The 17,396-nt window shown below is 46.5% G+C and overlaps 2 protein-coding genes and 1 pseudogene across 3 annotated transcripts in view; 1 reads left to right on the plus strand and 2 right to left on the minus strand.

Moving 5' to 3' along the window:
• The window catches only part of SLC6A16 (solute carrier family 6 member 16), a 39,101-nt gene extending 37,007 nt beyond the window's left edge, over window positions 1–2,094 (plus strand). For both annotated transcript variants that reach the window (XM_007997529.3, XM_073016196.1), the window contains 2 exons: window positions 1,098–1,260; window positions 1,473–2,094. In XM_007997529.3, coding sequence (XP_007995720.3) covers window positions 1,098–1,260; window positions 1,473–1,742 — 433 coding nt within the window. In that variant the 3' untranslated portion in view covers window positions 1,743–2,094. The remainder of the gene's footprint in view (window positions 1–1,097; window positions 1,261–1,472) is intronic.
• A 3,613-nt stretch (window positions 2,095–5,707) lies between these two features.
• LOC119621770 (histone H3.3A-like) lies at window positions 5,708–6,510 on the minus strand. Its single transcript, XM_037991907.2, has one exon. The coding sequence runs from the start codon at window positions 6,493–6,495 to the stop codon at window positions 6,085–6,087; it is 411 nt and encodes a 136-aa protein (XP_037847835.2). The 5' UTR covers window positions 6,496–6,510; the 3' UTR covers window positions 5,708–6,084.
• A 9,281-nt stretch (window positions 6,511–15,791) lies between these two features.
• On the minus strand, window positions 15,792–16,222 carry LOC119621769 (small ubiquitin-related modifier 1-like; annotated as a pseudogene).
• Window positions 16,223–17,396: the final 1,174 nt, after the last annotated feature.

The following is a 17,396-nucleotide window of genomic DNA, read 5'->3' on the forward strand; positions in this document are numbered from 1 at the left end:
AAGCTATGTAATATTTCTTTTGTTTTTGTTTGTTTTTTTCTTTCTGAGATGGAGTCTTGCTCTGTTGCCCAGGCTGGAGTGCAGTGGTGTGATCTCAGCTCACTGCAAAGTCTGCCTCCCAGGTTCAAGCAATTCTCCTCCCTCAGCCTTCTGAGTAGCTGGGATTATAGGCATGCACCACCACGCCCAGCTAATTTTTGTATTCTGAGTAGAGATGGGGTTACACCATGTTGGCCAGGCTGGTCTTGAACTCTTGACCTCGTGATCACCTGCCTCAGCCTCCCAAAGTGCTGGGATTACAAGCATGAGCCACCCCTGCCTCATGAAGGCTATGTAATATTTCAAATGAGAGCTAAGAATGGCTTGGTCAAAAGTAGAAGAATTGTGGATTAAGAGAAGTGGTCTGATTCTGGAAGGTAGAGCTACCTGGGAAAGAGAACAAGATAATCTGGGAGTGAGACCTGGAAGACACAACTGTGGAATGTAAGTCTATAGTAGAGGTAGCCAGGGAAGCTCTGGGGACACAGATGATTAGTTAAGGAAGACTGGAGAGTTAGGGAAGGTGGCCTAGAGAAGAGGATGCTTGAGCAGAGCCTGGACAGATGAATAGGTGGAGATAGGGTGATGGGCACCCTAGACCAAAAGACCCCACTTGTATATTTATTGAAATTGAGAATATGTACTAAAAGAGACTCGATAGGTGGCTGAAATAAACTAGATACGTTCCCCAGGGGCCAAATGCCACTTTCTTTTATCCGTGTTGTTCACTGCTAGATATCCAGCACTTAGAAGAGTTCCTGGCACATCATAGACGTTCTGATATTTATGGGATGAATGAAAGAGACTTGACCTTTCTTCTGAGGCCATTGGATACCCATGGAAAGTTCTTGAGCAGGAGAGGGGTGTTTGGAAAATTTTCTTGGGTTGGGATAGACGACAGACCGACTAGGGAGAAGATGAGAGAGGACAAGACTTGAGATGAAACAGGAGATTAGAGATACAATAGAATGTTTGAAAGATGCCAAGGTTGGGCTGGCCCTGCCGCCAAGGTGGTGAGGCCTAACTGGGCATCCCACACTCTGGTGGCCCTTCCCCAGGTTCCTTGCAGACCTGACGATCCTGTTGGGCCACCCCATCTCTCCCATCTATGGTTGGCTGTGGCCTTGTGTGTGTCCAGTTGTGCTGCTTATCCTGTTTGTGACTGTGATGGTTCGTCTTTGTATGAAGCCGATCACCTACATGTCCTGGGACTCAAGCACTGTGAGCCTCCCCCAGGACCCAGAACCCCTTTGGGAGTGGGGGGCCAGACCTTTCAATTCACTCTGGGTGAAAGAACCCAGTCATCTCATTCTCTTATGCCAGAAGACTCATGGGTTTTCTGCTTTAGTTCCCCACCCACCCTTCCCCTCCACAACTCTTCCTCTTCTCTTGGGGATTTTGATATTCTGAACCTTTTTCCCATCTCTCCACAGTCAAAAGAGGTGCTTCGACCATACCCACCATGGGCGCTGCTCTTGATGATCACCCTTTTTGCCATTGTCATCCTCCCCATCCCTGCATACTTTGTATACTGCCTCATACATAGGATTCCCTTCAGGCCCAAGAGCAGAGACAGGCCTATTACAGCCTCCACATCCCTACCCCTAAGTCACCAGCTAACACCCAGTAAAGAGGTTCAAAAGGAAGAAATTCTACAAGGTGATGAAACAAAGTACCCATCAACCTCTCATGTGACTTCTTAACTTCATTCATTTGGCTTCACATCACATATCCCTTAGAACAGATCCAATGGGCAACTCTTAATATCAGCTTGCAACTGTCGATGTCCCTGGATCCAGAACCACTTTTATTTCCAAGAGGAGGGCGTTCTTTGGAGGGGGTTCATAGGGCCTGGCCTTGCAATCCCCTCCTTGGTCCCATCTTATCTGGTGACCACCATCATTGTTTTCCCCATCATCTTCCTCAACACACATACATGTACAACTTATATACAATACTAGTGATGTCTACCAGTCCTGCTACTTCTGGGGTGCCTGTCTCCTGGAATGGAGCTGGAGGAGTAATGCTGTTAGTCAATAAATCAGTCTACATTAACTCCAGGATGTAAGCAGATCTTTTTTTTCTATAGATGTCTGAGATGTTCAGTTTTCCTGTCACAAGGCTTCCAATCTGTATTAGTTCATTTTCACACTGCTAATAAAGACATACCTGAAACTGGAAACAAAAAGGTTTAATTGGACTTACAGTTCCACATGGCTGGGGAGGCCTCAGTCATGGTGGAAGGTGAAAGGCACTTCTTACATGACGGCAGCAAGAGAAAAAATGAGGAAGAAGCAAAAGCGGAAACCCCTGATAAACCCATCAGATCTCGTGAGACTTATTCACTATCATGAGATTAGGATGGAAAAGACCAGCCCCCATGATTCGATTACCTCCCCCTGGGTCCCTCCCATAACACATGGGAATTCTGGGAGATATAATTGAAGTTGATGTTTAAATGGGGACACAGCCAAACCATATCATTCTGCCCCTGGCCCCTTCAAATCTCATGTCCTCACATTTCAAAAGCAATCATGCCTTCCCAACAGACCCCCAAAGTCTCAACTCATTTCAGCATTAACCCAAAAGTCCAAAGTCTCATCTGAGACAAGGCAAGTCCCTTCCACCTATGAGCCTATAAAATCAAAAACAAGCTAGTTACTTCCTAGATACCATGGGGTTACTGGTATTGGGTAAATACAGCCATTCCAAATGGGAGAAATTGGCCAAAGCAAAGGGGTTATAGGGCCGATGCAAGTCCAAAATCTAGAAGGGGAGTCAAATTTTAAAACTCCCTAATCTCCTCTGACTCCAGATCTCACATCCCGGTCATGCTGATGCAAAAGGTGGGTTCTCATGGTCTTAGTTCCACCTCTGTGACTTTGCAGGGTACAGCCCCCCTTCCAGCTGCTTTCACGGGCTGGTGTTGAGTGTGGCTTTTCCAGGCTCATGGTGCAAGCTGTCAGTGGATCTACCATTCTGGAGTCTGAAGGACAGCGGACCTCTTCTCACAGCTCCACTAGGCAGTGCCCCAGTAGGAACTCTGACTCCACATTTCCCTACTGCATTTCCCTCCCTAGCAGAGGTTCTCCATGAGGGCTCTGCCCCTACAGAAAACTTGTTCCTGGGCATCCAGGCATTTGCATACATCTTCTGAAATCTAGGCAGAGGTTCCCAAACCTCACGTCTTGACTTCTGTGCACCCGCAGGCTCAACACCACGTGGAAGTTGCCAAGGCTTGAGGCTTCTACTATCTGAAGCCACAGCCCGAGCTGTACATTGGCCCCTTTCAGCCATGGCTGGAGTGGCTGGGACACAGGGCACCAAGTCCCTAGGCTGCACACAGCACAGGGACCCTGGGCCTGGCCCACAAAACCACTTTTTCCTCCTGGGCCTCTGGGCCTGTGATGGGAGGGGCTGCCATGAATGTCTCTGATGTGGCCTGGAGACATTTTCCCCAGGGTCTTAGGGATTAACATTAGGCTCCTTGCTACTCATGCAAATTTCTGCAGCTGGCTTGAATTTCTCCTCATAAATGGGTTTTTCTTTTCTACTGCATCATCAGGCTGCAAATTTTCTGAACTTTTATGCCATTTCCCTTTTAAAACTGAATGCTTTTAACAGCACCCAAGTCACCTTCTGAATACTTTGCTGCTTAGAAATTTCTTCTGCCAGATACCCTAAATCATCTCTCTCAAGTTCAAAGTTCCACACATCTCTAGGGCAGGGGCAAGATGCCACTAGTCTCTTTGCTAAAACATAACAAAAAGTCATCTTTGCTCCAGTACCCAACAAGTCCCTCATCTCCATCCGAGACCACCTCAGCCTGGACCTTATTGTTCATATCAGCATTTTTGTCAAAACCATTCAATAGGTCTTTAGGAGGTTCCAAACTTTCCCACATTTTCCTGTCTTCTTCTGAACCCTCCAAACTGTTCCAATATCTGCCTGTTACCCAGTTCCAAAGTTGCTTCCACATTTTCGGGAATCTTTTCAGCAATGCCCAACTCTACTGGTACCAGTTTACTATACTGGTATAGTTTGTTTTCATGCTGCTGATAAAGACATACCTGAAACTGGGAACAAAAAGGTTTAATTGGATTTACAGTTTCACATGGCTGGAGAGGTCTCAGAATCATGGCAGGAGGCGAAAGGCACTTCTTACATGGTGGTGGCAAGAGAGAAAATGAAGCAAAAGTGGAAACCCCTGATAACCCATCAGATCTCATGAGACTTATTCACTATCATGAGAATAGCATGGAAAACACCAGCCCCCATGATTCAATTGCTTCCCCCTGGGTTCCTCCCACAACACATGGGAATTCTGGGAGATACAACTGAAGTTGAGATTTAAATGGGGACACAGCCAAACCATATCACAGTCTTTCTAAAGCCAAATGTCCAGCCCTGAGTTCCTGCCCTCCCCTTGCTCTGGCAAACTCAGATGCTAGATCACTAGGCTTGCCTTATCCAGGGGTTGGCCTTTAGCCAAGGGAAACCTGGGAAATGGTGACTTCAACAAAGATGGGAAAGATATTAATGCGCTTGCTACTGATACATGATAATCCTATTATAGGTCTAAAGTTATTTCTAAAAAGTTGCACTTGAGGTTTTAACATTGTGTTGTGGACTAAGTACATCTGTAAATCAGTGCCACAACCAGTTACTAACAAGCTGTTTTGCTGAGCCCACCAAAGGTCCCATTGCTGCTCAGTACCGGGCACCACTGGTTTTTATCCCAGGGTCAAATCAACTGAACTTGCCCAGTGGATGATCACTGAGTGGGTCTCTAAGAACTTGTGGGAGGGTAGTGCCATGAGGGTGCTGAAGTACTCCCCACAAAGAGACTGGGGCCTGTCAGTTACCTGCTGGGGATGGGGGCAGAGGTGACTGGGATTCCCAAAGATCCAGGAAATGGGTTTCCCTTAAATGCTCAGAGATCTCAGCCTTTTAGATTGCTTAGAGCCCACGGGTAAGTTTCAGTGATAAAGGAAAAGAAGACATCCCCACCACTGGCAGGCAGGACTCAAGAGGTGGGTCTGCAGAAAGGAAAGAGCAGAGGCACCGGGAGTTTCCAGACCTCTGAAGTCTGGCTCTTCAAGCTTGAAGACAGGAGGGCTGGAGGGGGCGTGCCGCTCCGTGTCATCACCCATTGGCTCCTGTGCTCTATTAGCCCAGCCCCTCCATCCCCCAGTCCAAATGCTTTATCTGCTTGAAGACTCATGCTATTGAATCGGGTCATGTGGGGATGGGAGAGAGAAGGCGGTGGGCTCCTCCTTCTCATCAAATAGTCTGGGTCTTCAACCTCCTCCCTTTTGGGAACCCAGGCACTCATCCTCCTTTCTGTCTCAAGGCCCCTCCCACCCACCTCCCCACCATCCTGGTCCAGTTTTGGAGGTGGAACTTGGGAGAGGGGGATTGAAAAGTAGGGGCTTACAATCTCAAGAAAAGAAAGAAAGAAAAAAAAAAGTATTTTATTTCCTTCTTAGTATCTGTTTCTTTCTCTCTCTCTTTTTTTTTTTATAGTTTAATGTATTTTAATAGCAAGCTTACAGGAACAGCACAGAAGACAGACAACATTAAAAACATGTTACTTGCATGTAAGACAACTCAGAAAAGTATAGTGATGGATGGAATCTACTGTCTGATAAAAATGCTACAAACACCATTTAGTTGCTGTTAATAAGAAATTTACTTGTTTTAAAAAAAATCCAAATGCTGGCATTGTCCAGAAAAATTTAACAGGTTTATTTATAATTATTATAAAGTTGAACCGCTGAAACTTGTTCACTGAAACATTTTAACTTGCATTAATGCTTTATGCCTCTGCATTTATATTAAAAATTCACACACAAATGAAAATGGAAAAACTGCCAATACCTGATTTCTGTCCCCTATTTTTCCACTCGCAATCATATACTTAGGTACCTTTTGACCCCATGGAAAAAAAATATCTAACGTTCAGAACTATCGATAACAGGAAGAAGAGAATTTTTTTTTTTTTTTTTTTTTTTAGAATGAAATGTTTCCCATCATAGTGGATTCTTAAGCACGTTCTCCACGTGTGCGGCGTGCTAGCTGGATGTCTTTTGGCATAATTGTTACACGTTTGGCATGGATAGCACACAGGTTGGTGTCTTCAAAGAGGCCAACCAGATAGGCCTCACTTGCCTCCTGCAAAGCACCGATAGCTGCGCTCTGGAAGCGCAGATCTGTTTTAAAGTCCTGAGCAATTTCTCGCACCAGACGCTGGAAGGGAAGTTTGCGAATCAGAAGTTCAGTGGACTTCTGATAACGTCTAATTTCACGGAGTGCCACAGTACCAGGCCTGTAACGATGAGGTTTCTTCACCCCTCCAGTAGAGGGCGCACTCATGCGAGCGGCTTTTGTAGCCAGTTGCTTCCTGGGTGCTTTACCACCGGTCGATTTTCGGGCAGTCTGCTTTGTATCAGCCATGGTACAGAGACCTCCTTACTTACCCCCCTTCTCCTTCGGCTGGAGCTCGGCGAGTGAGAGGCAGCGCTGGCGTTAGAGAGCGACAGCGGCTGCGAACACAATTCTCTTTCTTTTTTTTTTTTTTTTTGACAGAGTCTTGCCCTGTTGCCCAGGCTGGAGTACAGTGGCTCAGTCTTGGCTCACTGCAAACTCCGCCTCCCAGGTTCAAGCAATTATCCTGCCTCAGCCTTCTGAGTAGCTGGGATTACAGGGTTGCACCACCACGCCCAGCCAATTTTTGTACTTTTAGTGGAGATGGGGTTTCACCATGTTAGCCAGGCTGGTCTCGAACTCCTGACCTCATGATCCGCCCATCTTGGCCTCCCAAGGTGTTAGGATTACAGGCGTGAGTCACTGCACCTGGCCTTTTTTTTTTTTTTTTTTTTTTTTTGAGACAGCCTCGCTCTATTGCCCAAGCTGGAGTGCAGTGGCGCGATCTCAGCTCACTGCAACCTCCACCTCCCAGGCTCAAGCGATTCTTATGTCTCAGCCTCCCAAGTAGCTGGGATTACAGGTGCTCACCACTGTGTCCAGTTAAGTTTTGTATTTCTAGTAGAGGTGGGGTTTTGCCATGTTGGCCAGGCTAGTCTCGAACTCCTGGCCTCAAGGGATCGGCCCGCCTCAGCCTCCCAAAGTGCGTGAGTCACTGCACCTGGCCTAATTCTGGTTTCTAATTTGCCTCCCTGACATGCGGGACGCTTCAACAGGGATGGCGCCAGGTTCAAGAGGCTGACGAAGAGGCCCAGGGCTAGCAAACAAGACATAGGGTTTATTTGAGGGAACTTACAGGGTGATCCGGTGGTGGTGAGCTGGATAGGAGAACCACAACCACCTGCAAAACGCATGCAGTTTACATAACACTTTCACTTAGCACCCTCCCCCAGCAACCTCCATGCAGTAGCCCTCAACCTTAGGGTGTGCTTAAGTTATTGCTGCCAGGCGTGTCTACCATATACACTCCACTCCAGCATACCCACCTTGTGTTTGTTTTTGTTTTTGTTTTTTGTTTTTTGTTTTTAGATGGAGTCTCTGTCGCCAAGGCTAGAGTGCAGTGGTGTGATCTCGGCTCACTGCAACCTCTGCCTCCCGAGTTCAAGTGATTCTCGTGCCTCAGCCTCCCAAGTAGCTAGGATGACAGGCCCTCACCACCACACCCGGCTAATTTTTGTATTTTTAGTAGAGATGGGGTTTCACCATGTTGGCCATGCTGGTCTTGAACTCCTGACCTCAAGTGATCCGCCTGCCTTGGCCTCCCAAAGTGCTGGGTTTACAGGCGTGAGCCACTGCGACCTGGCCACTCTAACATACCTTTGAATGGCCCTCACATTCTTGTGCCATTCCTCCATCATTTCCCTGGGGCCAGGTATGCAGAAGAGCATTGCGGCCTGAACCACAGCAGCAATACAAACTACAACAGAAAAGAGTAATGAATATCCAAGTGGCTTCAGGTACTCAGGTTCGCTGCTGGGATGCACCATGGCACGCCCACAGTGGAGGAGAGGGGCAGCTCTCTGCAGATCCAACAGTCTGTTTTGTTCTGGAGAGAGACCACCATCTGTGCCCAGCTGGTAAGAGGTTTGCTGCATACCATCTATGGGTGAAAAGTGAGATGTTTAGTGAGTACAAGAAGGAGCAAGTCATAGTCATTTTTTTCTTTTTGAGACAGAGTTTCACTCTTGTTGCCCAGGCTGGAGTGCAGTAGCTGGCTCTCGGCTCACTGCAGCAACCTCCGCCTCTCGGGTTCAAGCGATTCTCCTGCCTCAGCCTCCCGAGTAGCTGGGATTATAGGCGCCTGCCATCATGCCCGGCTAATTTTTTGTATTTTTAGTAGAGGCAGCGTTTTGCCATACTGGCCAGGCTGCTCTCGAACTGCTGACCTCAGGTGATCCACCTGCCTCGGCCTTCCAAAGTGCTGGGATTACAGGCATGTACCACTGCACCCAGCCTCATGGTCATTTTACAAGAAACTGGAAGTCATGTCCTTCTCAGAGAGCACCACCCCCGGCAGTGGCCTGGTGCTTGGTTTGCAGTACCAAATAGGTTGGCCCCATCTCTACAAAGTGTCATGTGAGGCTGGAGTAAGACAATAGGGATATTATGCAGTGTGGGCATCCAGATGCTAGACTGTTACATGCATCCCCCAGGTGCGGTGAAAAATGTTCTTCCATATCAGCCCCCTAAAGGGGACTGCCTGCTACCATCCAGTCCTGTGTTTCTCCTTATAGTAGGTGCATGGTAGGCCCCTTAAACACGGTGCCCAGATGTCAGTGCACAGGACTATTGGGTCCGGCTCCTAGAAGCAACCATCCAGGCAGCTTGCAGCTCAGCCCATTGGTTACTATGTCCTTTGCCTGTATTGAGCCAGACACTCTCAGTGGACAGCTGGATACAGGTGCAAGGATTGCCTCGTGACAAGCCATCTGTGTACCAGGCCTGGTCAAGAATTGGGCCCTGTCCCTCTTATATAAAGGAGGGAATCTGTGGAGGCTCAGTGCCTCTGTCAAAGACTGTCCTTCAGCTGTCACATAGGTGACAGGGCCAAGCAGGAAACAGAGCCCTGTGCTAGTTTGTGTACTTCTGTTGCAGGCACCCATGCCATTTAGCTACAGTTTGTTTCTGGGCATTCCCAGATTTTGGCTTCTGGGAAACCAAAATTCTGTGCCTCAGCTTCCTGAGTAGCTGGGATTATAGGCACATGCCACCACACCTGGCTAATTTTTGTATTTGTAGTAGAGATGGGGTTTCACCATGTTGGCCAGGCTTGTCTTGAACTCCTGACCTCAAGTGATCCACCTGCCTTGGCCTCCCAAAGTGCTACTCGGGAAGCTGAGACTAGGATAAAAGCCTTTATCCTAGTCTAAAGGTGTCCTACACCTTTATCCTAGTCTAAAGTAGGACACCTTTAGACTAGGATAAAGGCTAAGGCCCCAGGATCCCGATAAGAGCAATGGTGGCTGGGTGTCTGGAGACTGCCGGCCACACATAGAGCTAGCTAACTATATATTGGTCACCTAAGAATGCATAGTCTGGCTGGGCACGGTGGCTCACGTCTGTAATCCCAGCACTTTGGAAGGCCGAGGTGGGTGGATCACCTGAGGTCAGGAGTTCGAGACCAGCCTGGCCAACATGGCAAAACCCTGTCTCTACTAAAAATACAAAAATTAGCTGGGCATGGTGGCGGTCACCTGTAATCCCAGCTAACCTACTATGGGGTACTGGATATATACTAGCATGGGATCCCCTTTGGAACATCTTCCACTTGCTGTAAGGCATAACACGTAGAGTGGAATTGTAGCTCCATGACACTATAATCTAACTTCAGTCCCCTTCCATAGCTAGAATCAGAATCTTAAAGGCACAAGTTTGTGTCCTTGCCTTTTCCACCGGTCCCAGTTGGCCACCTTCTTGACTAAGTGGTACGGTAGCCTAAGGAGTTGAGCCAAATGGGAAATAAAAGGACATCACGGCCTTAGAAGAAGAACTAAGGTTTACAGCCACTTTGGTGGTGTAGGGTGTGGGTACGCCTGCACCGTATCTAGAATGGGAAATTGAACACCAGTAGTCTTAGCCAATCAGATGACATCAAGTATTTGACTGATAAGCCTGGACCCCGCCTTTGTCTGCATTGAGGGCCCATCCGGTTAACCAAGTGAGACAGGAAGGTGAGGGCTACAGAGACTCAGAAGTTAGTTGGAAAAAGACTCAGAAGTTAGCACGATATCATCAATGTAATGGAAAACATGTACCCTCTCCAGGGTAGTCCATCTACTGAGGTCTGTGGCCACTAGGCATTGACAGATAGTGAGGCTATGGAAATATTCCCAAGGCAAGAGAGTAAAGGTATAACTGTTCTCCTTCCCAGGCGATAAGGTTCGGCTTTTTGTTTGTTTGTTTGTTTTTTGTTTTTTGAGACGGAGTCTTGTTCTGTTGCCCAGGCTGGAGTGCAATGGCCCAGTCTCTGCTCAGTGCAATCTCCACCTCCCAGGTTCACACCATTCTCCTGCCTCAGCCTCTCGAGTAGCTGGGATTACAGGCGTCCACCACCACACCCAGCTAGTGTTTGGCTTTGTGTCCCCACCCAAATCTCATCTTGAGTTGTAATCTCTGTAATCCCCACGTGTCAGAGAGACCAGGTGGAGGTAATTGAATCATCGGGGCAGCTTCCCCCATGCTGTTCTCCTGGTAGTGAGTGAGATCTCGCGAGATCTGATGGTTTTATAAGGGGCTCTTCCTCCTTCGCTCAGCCTCGTGAAGAAGGTGCTTTTCTTCCCCTTTGCCTTCTGCTGTGATCGTAAGCTTCCTGAGGCCTCCCCAGCTATGCTGAACTTGCTGAACTGTAAGTCAATTAAGCCTCTTTCCTTTATAAATCACCCAGTTTTGGGCAGTCCTTTATAGCAGCGTGAAAACGGACTAATATACCAGGTGAATGCAATGACAAAATGAGGTGCGTCCAGTCCCTCTCCTACCCTCATCAGAAAGGAGGCAATATGAGAACGGCTGCATACATTAGGGGGCCACTTTATTGAACTCACAGTAATCTGTCATTCTTCATGTCCCATCAGGCATCCACATAGGCCATGCAGGGCTATTGTATGGGCTGTTCACTGGTCTTATAATGTCTACCCAGACTTCTTTTCAGTCCCTACGATCTCATCACGACCTCCTGGCAGGTGTTGTCGTTTCAATGCTGCTATTCACAGAGGGGCCGGCAGCTGTGCTGGTGTCCATTTCGCATTCCCCTTGATCACACGCTTCACCATCCTAACTCAGTCGGAATTCAGAGGGTCAAGCCTGATGAGACAGCCATTCCCAAGATGTACTCTGGAACAGGAGCTCTGTATACTAAATAGGGTTTGGGCGGCAGTCTCCTAACTTGTAATACTAGCTCAATCTGTCTGACTTTCACAACCCACCACCCCCCCAACCATCTATTGTTATAGGCCACTGGAACCACAGATGTCACCACATTCGAGAGTGCATTCAGCTCCAGGATCCGCTGGGGACAACCTGTGCATTCTTGTTTTTTTTGTTTTGTTTTTGAGATAGAGTCTCACTCTGTCACCCAGGCTGGAGAGCAGTGGCATGATCTCGGCTCACTGCAACCTCCTCCTCCGGGGTTCAAGTGATTCTCCTGCCTCAGCCTCCAGAGTCACTGGGATTACAGGCGCCCAGCTAATTTTTGGTGTTTTTAGTAGAGACAGGGTTTTACCATGTTGGTCAGGCTGGTCTCAAACTCCTCACCTTGTGATCCGCCGGCCTCAGCCTCCCAAAGTGCTGGGATTACAGGCGTGTGCCACTGCACCTGGATGCATTCTTGTGTTTTTTGCCCTTTTTTTTTTTTTTTTTTTTTTTTTTTTTTTTTTTTTGAGACGGAGTCTCACTCTGTGGCCCAGGCTGGAGTGCAGTGGCATGATCTTGGCTCACTGCAACCTCCGCCTGCCGGGTTCAAGTGATTCTCCTGCCTCAGCCTCCTGAGTAACTGGGATTACAGGTACACACCACGACGCCCAGCTAATTTTTATATTTTTAGTAGAGATGGGGTTTCACCATGTTGGCCAGGCTGACCTCAAACTCCTGACCTCGTGATCCGCCCACCTCAGCCTCCCAAAGTGCTGGGATTACAGGCGTGAGCCACCGCGCCCGGCCAGCCTGTGCATTCTTAGGTGACCAATATATAGTTAGCTAGCTCTAGATGTGGCCGCCAGTCTCCAGACACCCAGCTGCCATTGCTCTTAGCAATGGGGTCTTAGCCTTTATCCTGGTCTAAAGGGGTTGGTGCCTGTACCCCTCTGTGGCAGGGGCAGTAGGCTGAGCCTGAAGCTTCTTCGTGAAGCACTGTTTTGGCTTGAGCTTCTGCCACAGTCTGACCAGAACAGCATTAGGCTGTTTATTTTCACAGTAGGCATCCCTGCCACTACCTGGTCACATCACATTTGCCAGGGATCCCCTGACAGCTCCTTGGCTGTTTTTCCTTTGGCTCCCTTGTTTTTATCCCAGCAGCGTGCACCCCTCACCTATGCAGTTTCTGTTCTCCTAAGTGGTGGCCCTTTGGGCTGCCTGAGACACTGGCTATCCTACGAAGGGACTCAAGATAGACACTAGCGTGCCACACCATTGGTTGTGTGCCTACTGTAAGATGGCATTTCTCATGCCGGCAGTGAAAAGCTCACTGTCAGGGCCTCAGTAATGCTCAGCATAGATAGCAAGCACCACCCCTAATTCCCGGAGGATGTCCCTCAATTCCTCCATAATCTGTCATCACAAAGGAGATGTGGGCACATTCCTCTTTCTTTCTTTTTTCTTTTGAGATGGAGTCTTGCCCTGTCACCCAGGCTGGAGTGCAATGGCTCCATCTCAGCTCACTGCAACCTCCACCTCCCGGGTTCAAACGATTCTTCTGCCTCAGCTTCCCGAGTAGCTGGGATTACAGGCGCCCGCCACCACACCCGACTAATTTTTGTATTTTTAGTAGAGATGGGGTTTCACCATATTGGCCAGGCTGGTCTCGAACTCCTGACCTCATGATCCGCCTGCCTCGGCCTCCCAAAGTGCTGGGATTACAGGTGTGAGCTGCTGTGCCCGGCTGCCCCCCTAGTGATTTTTATGTGGTGAATCTGGATTCGAGATTATTAATTTGCATTTCTCACATTCCCAGGTGATGCTTATGATTCGTGGGCCACACTTTGAGCAGCCTGGTATAATTGACATTAGAACCATCTGCTTTTTAAAGGTTAAATCAAACTATCTCTGAACCTATCTGGTCCCAGAGCCCATTTCTGCGGTAGATCTCTACTCATCTGTCCAACCCTTTCCATTATTTTTTCCCACAATTCTTGGATTATTTTTAGTAATTTACATTTGCTAGACACTTTGAGTTTCCTCTAAGCTTTCAGATGTGTTGACCTAGAATTTCATAGCTTTTGTCTTTAAAATTCTAAATTTTATGGCTATGTCTATTTTCTCCTTTTTCGTATTTTGTTATTTTTGTTTATCTTTTTCTCAGTCAGATTCACAAGTGGCATTTGGATTTACTTAGCATTTTTACTTTATTTTCTATCTCATTAATGTCAACTTTTTAATTACAGTTTCTCTCTAGTTTGTTTTGTCTTTATTCTTCTGATTTCTCAAACTCCTAACCTCAAGTGATCCACCCACCTCAGCCTCCCAAAGTGCTAGGATTACAGGTGTGAGCCACTGCGCCCAGCCTGTTCTTCTGATTTCTTAAGGGGAGTATTACATTCCTTTATTCATCATCTTTAGTCTTCACTAAAGTGTAATTTTTGCGGTATGTCAAAGGTTTTGATATGAAATACTTTCCCTTTTATGCTACCTAGAAACTTTGTAATTTTCTACTTAGCTGCTTTTTTTTTTTTTTTTTTTTTTTTTTTTTTTTGAGGCGGAGTCTCGCTCTATCGCCCAGGCTGGAGTGCAGTGGCTGGATCTCAGCTCACTGCAAGCACCGCCTCCTGGGTTTACACCATTCTCCTGCCTCAGCCTCCCGAGGAGCTGGGACTACAGGCGCCTGCCACCTCGCCCGGCTAGTTTTTTGTATTTTTTAGTAGAGACGGGGTTTCACCGTGTTAGCTAGAATGGTCTCCATCTCCTGACCTCATGATCCGCGCGTCTCGGCCTCCCAAAGTGCTGGGATTACAGGCTTGAGCCACCGCGCCCGGCCTACTTAGCTGCTTTTTAATCCAAGGATTATCTGGAAATATATACACACACACACACACACACACACACTTTTATGCTGCCTAGAAGCTTTGTAATTTTCTACTTAGCTTCTTTTTAATCCAAGGATTATCTGGAAGTGCGTGTGTGTATGTATGTGTATATGTGTGTATTTACATATATAGATATATGTATATGAGATGGCGGTCTTGCTGTGTTGCCTAGGCTGGTCTTGAATTTCTGAGCTCAAATAACCCTCTCACTACAGAAGCATATTTCTTAATTTCCAAGTCATGAAGGTTATTTTCTCTTTCAAAATTGTTCATTTTTTTTTAATGATTTTTACACATACTGTTTATTTTAATGAAGCTGGTACAATGTCCATTTAAAACCCATCTCCTGGGCCAAAAAGTACAAATAGAGCAGTGCTCTGTCGTATTCATTTCTGCATGTATCGCTTTATTAATTGCTAATGAAAAGTAGAACTTTTCTGGGATCTTGTGACAAGATTTTTTAAGAAATTGTAAAATGCGGCCGGGCGCGGTGGCTCAAGCCTGTAATCCCAGCACTTTGGGAGGCCGAGACGGGCGGATCACGAGGTCAGGAGATCGAGACCATCCTGGCTAACACAGTGAAACCCCGTCTCTACTAAGAATACAAAAAACTAGCCGGGCGTGGTGGCGGCGCCTGTAGTCCCAGCTACTCGGGAGGCTGAGGCAGGAGAATGGCGTAAACCCAGGAGGCGGAGCTTGCAGTGAGCTGAGATCCGGCCACTGCACTCCAGCCTGGGCGACAGAGCCAGACTCCGTTTCAAAAAAAAAAAAAAAAAAAAAAAAAAAAGACATCGTAAAATGCCTTTTCTTCAGCGAAGCCATCTTTGGAGTTAGGCATTACTCTCACCTCATCTGTCATCTTGACTTCAACCTGAGATTCCTCTTCTTTTGGTCCAGACCCTCAAATTTTTCAAAGTACCTTCAAGTTAAGGAAAGGTCATTTTTCCACAGTTCAGTTCTCTGAAAAACTCCCATCTCCCACTGAAAGTGACAGTCCAGGAGTGAAGCAGTCACAGTCACATGCTAGAGCATCAGGGCCACTTGGAAAGTCATTATGTGCGCTCGCATTGGCCGATCTTATTTATCACCACAAGCCTGAAAATGCAATGTCCTGAAAACAGTGGCCTCTCTGTGCACATGTAATTTTTAAAAAGGAGAGGGTAGGCTGGGCGCAGTGGCTCACACCTGTAATCCCAGCACTTTGGGAGGCCGAGGCGGGCGGATCACAAGGTCAGGAGATCGAGACCATCCTGGCTAACACGGTGAAACCCCGTCTCTACTAAAACTACAAAAAATTAGCCGGGTGAGGTGGCAGGCGCCTGTAGTACCAGCTACTCGGGAGGCTGAGGCAGGAGAATGGCCTGAACCCGGGAGGCGGAGCTTGCAGTGAGCTGAGATCACGCCACTGCACTCCAGCCTGGGCGACAGGGCAAGACTCCATCTCAAAAAAAAAAAAAAGGGGTAATATGAAGGAGACTGAGGCTTGATCACCAAAAATCAGCACAATGAAAACAAACAAAATGAATAATGAGCACTAGAATTCGAATTACCAGATGTTTCAAAGAGCTGGGGTACCAGTTTTCAGTTCCGTTTTGAACACATTACAAAGGACCTATTTTTAAAAGTACAGGATAGAGGGAAAAGAAAAAAAAAGAATAAGCTATTGAATGACCCCTCCCCCCATTTGTTCCTGATAAATGTCAATCACATCTTCTTCCTCCATTCCCAGTTCTTTTGGAGTATGATTATCAGCAGTTCTCTCACCCTCAAAGAGAAACGCGAGTGAATTCATTGCAACGCACTGTCTTTGACAGCATGATTCTTTGAGTTTCTTGAGATGTGTTGTCATTTTCACTTTGAAGTGAATCTCACTGCTATCCTGTCCAGTGACTGAGTTTAATATACTCACCTTCCTTCTTATCCCGCAAGTCCTCAGCTGAAGGTTTAGCTTCCTGGTCAGACATGATGACAGTGGCTTCACCTGGGGGTCTCTGCACAGCAGCAGCCTTGGGGAGGCAGACCCTTGCTCCGGGGTTTACAAATCCGTCTCCCTTCCCTAAAATTGTTCATTTCTAATGTGACTATGCATCTATTAAATCATATTTGTTTGCATTATTCAATTTCTCTATGTCATTTTTTTCTCAGATCTGCGAGTTCTGAAAAAGTTGCATGATAATTACCATTGTAGTTATATTTCGATCAATTTCTTTTTGGTTTTATATGTGTTTTGCCTTAAATATTTAGCTCTCCAGTTGTTTGGTACATATAGGTTTGTGGCTGTTATTTTTTCTTTGCGTGTTGAGCATGTATTATACAATGTCTCTAATGTGCTCAGTACTTTTAATCTTAAATACTCAATTTCCTGATACTCAGATTTCAATCTTGACTAGGATGGTTGGGGTATTTGCTTTACAATATGTCATTCAGGTGAACATTTCAGTTTTGTACACTTTTTGGAATATGTGTATTTTATAATAAGGAGGTAGGTTAGTATGCAAGAACAAAGCAAAACTCTCTCAAAAAAAGAAAAAAATCTATAAATACATTACTGGGATTAATGAGTGAGTTTAGCAAGGTTGCCGGATAGAGGGTTAATAGAACAATATTAACAGCATTTCTATATACCAGCAAGAAATAAATAGGTAATGAAAAAAATTAAACATTTTTAATAACATGAAGCTATTTTAAGTGCCAAGGAATAGATCTAACAAAAAAGTACAAAACTTCTATGCCAAAACCTATAACCATGATTATTGTTATTGTTATTATTATTGACAGGGTCTCTCTGTTGCCCAGGCTGGAGTGCAGTGGCATGATCTTGGCTCACTGCAACCTCCACCTCCCAGTTTCAAGAGATTCTTATGCCTCAGCCTCCTGAATAGCTGGAACTAAAGGCATGCACCACCACACTGGCTAACTGTTTGTATTTTTGGTACAGATGAGGTTTTACCATCATGCCCAGGCTGCTCTAGAACTCCTGACCTCAGGTGATCTGCCCACCTTGGCCTCTCAAAGTGCTGGGATTACAGGGGTCACACTGCCCAGCCTATAATTATTATTATCAAGAAAATTGAAAGTTGTCATTAAATGGAGAGATACTTTATGTCAACCAAGACTAGCGTGGAAATGACAGTATTA

This window comes from Chlorocebus sabaeus, chromosome 6, assembly GCF_047675955.1.
Source record: "Chlorocebus sabaeus isolate Y175 chromosome 6, mChlSab1.0.hap1, whole genome shotgun sequence".
Lineage (NCBI taxonomy): Eukaryota > Metazoa > Chordata > Mammalia > Primates > Cercopithecidae > Chlorocebus > Chlorocebus sabaeus.